Source organism: Calliphora vicina, chromosome 5, assembly GCF_958450345.1.
Source record: "Calliphora vicina chromosome 5, idCalVici1.1, whole genome shotgun sequence".
Lineage (NCBI taxonomy): Eukaryota > Metazoa > Arthropoda > Insecta > Diptera > Calliphoridae > Calliphora > Calliphora vicina.
This window is the reverse complement of record NC_088784.1, coordinates 52,686,506-52,691,214: the sequence shown is the minus strand read 5'-3', so window position 1 is coordinate 52,691,214 and position 4,709 is coordinate 52,686,506. Positions and strand designations below refer to the sequence as shown.

Sequence of the window (4,709 nt, the reverse complement as noted above, 5' to 3'; positions counted from 1 at the left end):
GTGAACAAATCTTTCAAGTTTTCAACATCTTCCATACGTTTCGCCAAAATGTACGTAAGTGTAAAGACCCTATAAGTGTTTGGGGTGCGAGGTCACGTCGGGGGAGTCTGTGCTTTAGTTTTATCCGACACAGTATATTAAAATCAGAAACGCGGACCGGGTTCAGCTAGTTTAGTATAAATAACTCAATAAAATTGGAAAATATGTTCAGTAATAAAAACAAAGTGTTCGTTTTACTTTCAAGCTACAAGTGTTTTTTTGATCTCAATAAATTCCAATGTGATGATCAAAAAATTCTGAAATTTGTTTAACAAAATATTTAAAAATTTGAAAATGGAGATTCGAAACAGCCGTTAAAAAATATTTATTTTTTTTGGCCATACCTGCGAATAGGTTAACGGTATCCTACGAAGACATAAACCCATACACAAGTAAATACAGATATATTTTAAATAAATATTAGCTTTTATTTTAATTTTTCTCGAAATATGTTAATTTTTTTCCTAAATTTCTTGTCAAAATGAGAAAAATTAGTAGTAATTTTTAAAACAACGAGGCACTTTCGGTACGGGAAGGCAAAGTCCGATTGGTTTAAAACTTTCACAATCGTATTTTTACACTAAATGGCACAATTCTAGACGTGAGCATCTATAACAAGTAAGAAAGTATGTTCGGTCAAGCCCGACCATATAATACCCTACACTAAGTAAAAGAGTAAAAACATTTTTCTTTTAAAATTTCAATAATTTTTTTGGTAATTATTCGAACTTTTTATATATATAATTTGAATACACATATATAATAAAAATATTTGAAATTTCGTAAGTAAGTAAGTTAAATAGATGATATTTACAAATAGACCTTGACAATGAAGATTGTTGATGACGCCCTTGGCAGGGTAGAAAATGCATTCCAATTTGCCAATTGTCTAAAAATTTTAGTATTCAGTGATATTCTTTGAATTATTACAAATAAATTATAATAAAAATGAACTTTTAAGCCTAATTAAAAATTTACTTTCAAATTATAATTTCAATAATTTGTATTTTTGAGTGATTTTCGGAAGTGGACCTTATATGGGGGCTATGACCAATTATGGACCGATCACCATGAAATTAGGTCGTGTGATTTTGTGAGTATACCAACATTTTTAAGCGATTTATGCACGTTAAAGTGATTTTCGGAAGCGGGTCTATATGGGAGCTATGACTAATTATGGACCGATCGTAATTTGGTGACATGAATTTTGTATATATAAAACTTATTTGGAGCGAAATTTGTGGAGATACATTTATAAATTAAACATTTATGACCGATAAAGTCCAAGTTCGGAAGGACATTTGTATGGGGGCTAGGTGAAATAATGGATCGATTTCAGCCAGTTACAAACATCTGCACAAACGCATAATACCCTCCCCACTATGGTGGTGCAGGGTATAAAAATCGGAAATCGATTTTGAAAAACCACCCTAGTGCTGCCATACATTCAAACAATGCTAACAACCGCATTCTATCAACATTGTTGATAAGTAGAAGTTTCTACCGGTGAAATATTTATAAACACTATGAATGTTGCTGGCAGTTGCTACAGACCGTTAAATTCAAATCGGTAGTGCAAATTCGTAACAATATTCTTAAAAATCTTATATATATGTACTAGCTGACCCTGCAAACGTTGTTCTGCCTTACAATTTATTTGTAGTGAATATTTTGGTTTTAAATAACAAATATATTCTAAATGAATTAGGCAATACATGTAAGTATTTTTGATGCCAAATGAAGAGAAATACCAACAATATTTTTTGGCGAAAAATATACAGAAAAGGGTGTACTTTATGACCTATTTTCGGACCTACCAAAAATATATAAAAAATTTAATAAAAATAAGTAAATATTGATATTTGGATATTGCTCATACAAAATACTAAAATCTCGATTAATGCCAAATAAAAAACATGCGAAAAATAAGGTTTTGGCAAACAAAATTGTAAAAACAAATTCTGGACCTAGTCTCATAGATTCTGTCAGGAATATTTTTAATTGCGATCAATGAGCGTGTGGTATCTCTGACATATTCGTTAAGTTGTCGGTGCATATTTCACGAAGTGGTCCCTAGTCTATAAAAAGAAAGCAGTTTGTAATCATAAAAAAATGTATTTATTATTTCGAATTTTTGCAAATTAAATTTTTAAGTTAGTGTTGCTTTACAGCAACGGCGCGGCGGTATAAAATGGATTATGTTTACGGGATCCTATAAAGTATCATCGTAGCAATAATTTGGTATGGTTTCAGTAAATTTTGAATTTTCCATCCCTGTTGGTGAAATGAAACTAGAATCCTCCTCTATTAATTAAAGCTTTAAAAATTGTTTACATATGTTTTTACCTAACTATTTAATTAACATAATAGATAGATACTCGTATGTATAAAAAATAAAAAGCATTCTGTTAATAATCAAATACGCAATTAAATGTGGGTTCTTATTGTTTAAGCTGTTGTCGTTTCAACTTTTCTTTCTTTTTCTTCTTGTGAAGAAGGACCAGTCTTAGAGATGGGAACAACGCGTTCTGTGTTCGGTGGAGGCAACTTTTTCATGGGAGCGGTAACAGTTAAGAGTCCATCGGACGACAGCGATGAAGTGACGCAGTCTGGGTTGATGTCATCTAAAAGAAGATAACAAATAATTAGGAAACTTTGGATAAAAATATTCCTTATGGTAGATACATACTTGGCAAAAGATAGCGCCTAGTAAATTGTCTGGATACAAAACCATGCTCGTCTTGCTTTTCTTCATGTTTGGCCTCTACAATGACAAATTTGTCGGTGACCTTGACACTAATCTCGTTCGGTGTAAACTGTTGGACATCCAATATCACTTCAAATTTTTCTTCATTGATATTTAAGGTGGATCCAGAGTCTTGCTTTTGCAAGCCAGTTGTACGCTGCCAAGGGCGTAAATATCCCGAGCGCAACATTGTTGGCCGCGAATTCCATACAGAGGACATCAAATCATCACGTCTAATAAAAATTCAAATTTCATAATATGTACATATGTATTTACAAACACAAATAAATCAGCATATACATACATATGTATGTAACTAATTGAAACTCACTTTAATCCGGTACCAAAATGTTGATCCAAGAGCCGCGATGTGCGAGTTGGAAATTCAAGTTCATCCCACCAGTCACGAAACATTAAAGGTACTACTGACATCTACACATGATAAACAAAAAAATAAACAAAATGTGAAACACTAATAATAATTGGTCAATTCACAACGTCTCTTATCATGTCATATTGTCATAATGTCCTAATATTTCACAATGGTTTTTATTGTTTTTCGAGTAAAAAGTGTCCTAAAATAATAGTACTCTGTATGCTATGTTTATTGTGTTATCGTAACCAACCAGTAGAGACCTTCGCCGAATGCCTAAGTGTCGGTTAAGCCGAGCTGCCGAGTCGAGATATATTAAGACATTATGACAATATGACTGATAAGAGAAAAAATATAAAATAAGATAAATATTATGATTAAATGTTTAAAAAATCGTTTAATTTGTTACACGAACATCGAATAATTTTTGTTTGTTTTTGTTTTGGGTTTCATATCCTATTTATGTTTTATACGGATTTAAATTTTGTATTATTTTATTAACTTTAGTATTGTAAAATTTTAAACCATAATACAATATTTTTCACCATTTTCTAATACAATAATTTTTTTATTTAATAATTTTCAAAACTTATGATTCACTCGTATGTATGTAAAATATTCGCACCTTTTCTTAAACTTATTTAAAAATAAATTTTCACCTGAGATGTTTTCACGTCCGAGATTCTAAAATTATTAATACGATTTTTCAATTTTCCAACAGTTTTTATATTAAACAAATTTTGCCCGTTCATTATTTCTTCATCATCCTCATAATCATCATTCTATAAACATTCTGACTGATATACATATGTATTCGTACATACATATATATTTGCATGATACAAAAATAAATTGTGCAAATGAAACTTAAAATGTGTCTGTTTATTAGGGCGGTTCGATGCTATTGAATATATTTATTTTTTCCCCATTGTATTTTGTTCAATAAATATATACACAGATAAAATTATGACTAAAATATTTTCCAATATATGCATTACAGTGACAGCCGATTTTTTATTTTTTTAGATTTCAAAGAGTGCTAGGTGGAATATTGCGACACTAGGCATAAATGTTAAGTGCTGAAAATTTGAGCCAAATTTATGCAAAATTTTAATATTTATATGGAATAAATAGGTGAAACTCGATAAATTTCTGCATTGTTTCCTAGAAATATGTAGATTTATTTATATTAATGAATATTACATAAAAAAATGATCAAAATGACAAAAAAACTGTATTATCGCCAAAATTAGAGAAAAATGCAAATTTTTCAGTTTTTGAAAAAATTTCGATACTAAATAAATACTTTTGCAATTGAATGCAAAATAATCGAAATATGTACGTAATTATCGTTGTAATGAGATATAAATGACAAAATTTGGTTAAAAAATGTTAAAGTTATTACAAATTCGCCAGACCATTAACGTGTTTCAGGCCACTTGAACAAAAAAATTAGGAAAAAAATTAACATATTTCGAGAAAAATTAAATTAAAAGCTAATTTTCATTTAAAATATATCCGTATTTACTTGTGTATGAGTTTTTGTCTTCG

General features: G+C 29.9%; 1 protein-coding gene across 3 annotated transcripts; it reads right to left on the bottom strand.

Annotated features, from left to right (window-relative positions):
- Window positions 1–2,134: 2,134 nt before the first annotated feature.
- Window positions 2,135–3,930, bottom strand: l(2)efl (lethal (2) essential for life). Of its 3 annotated transcripts, XR_010576562.1 has the most exons (5): window positions 3,818–3,872; window positions 3,117–3,217; window positions 2,729–3,018; window positions 2,386–2,663; window positions 2,135–2,330 (listed from the first exon to the last, which is right to left on the bottom strand). XR_010576562.1 is itself a non-coding variant. In XM_065511076.1 (4 exons), the coding sequence occupies exons 2-4, from the start codon at window positions 3,215–3,217 to the stop codon at window positions 2,488–2,490; spliced, it is 567 nt and encodes a 188-aa protein (XP_065367148.1). In that variant the 5' UTR covers window positions 3,784–3,930; the 3' UTR covers window positions 2,135–2,487. The 3 variants fall into 3 exon arrangements, 2 of the variants coding, with proteins under 2 accessions (XP_065367148.1, XP_065367146.1); XM_065511076.1 differs by having other exon boundaries at window positions 2,135–2,663; window positions 3,784–3,930; XM_065511074.1 differs by having other exon boundaries at window positions 2,135–2,663.
- Between the last annotated feature and the right edge of the window lie 779 nt (window positions 3,931–4,709).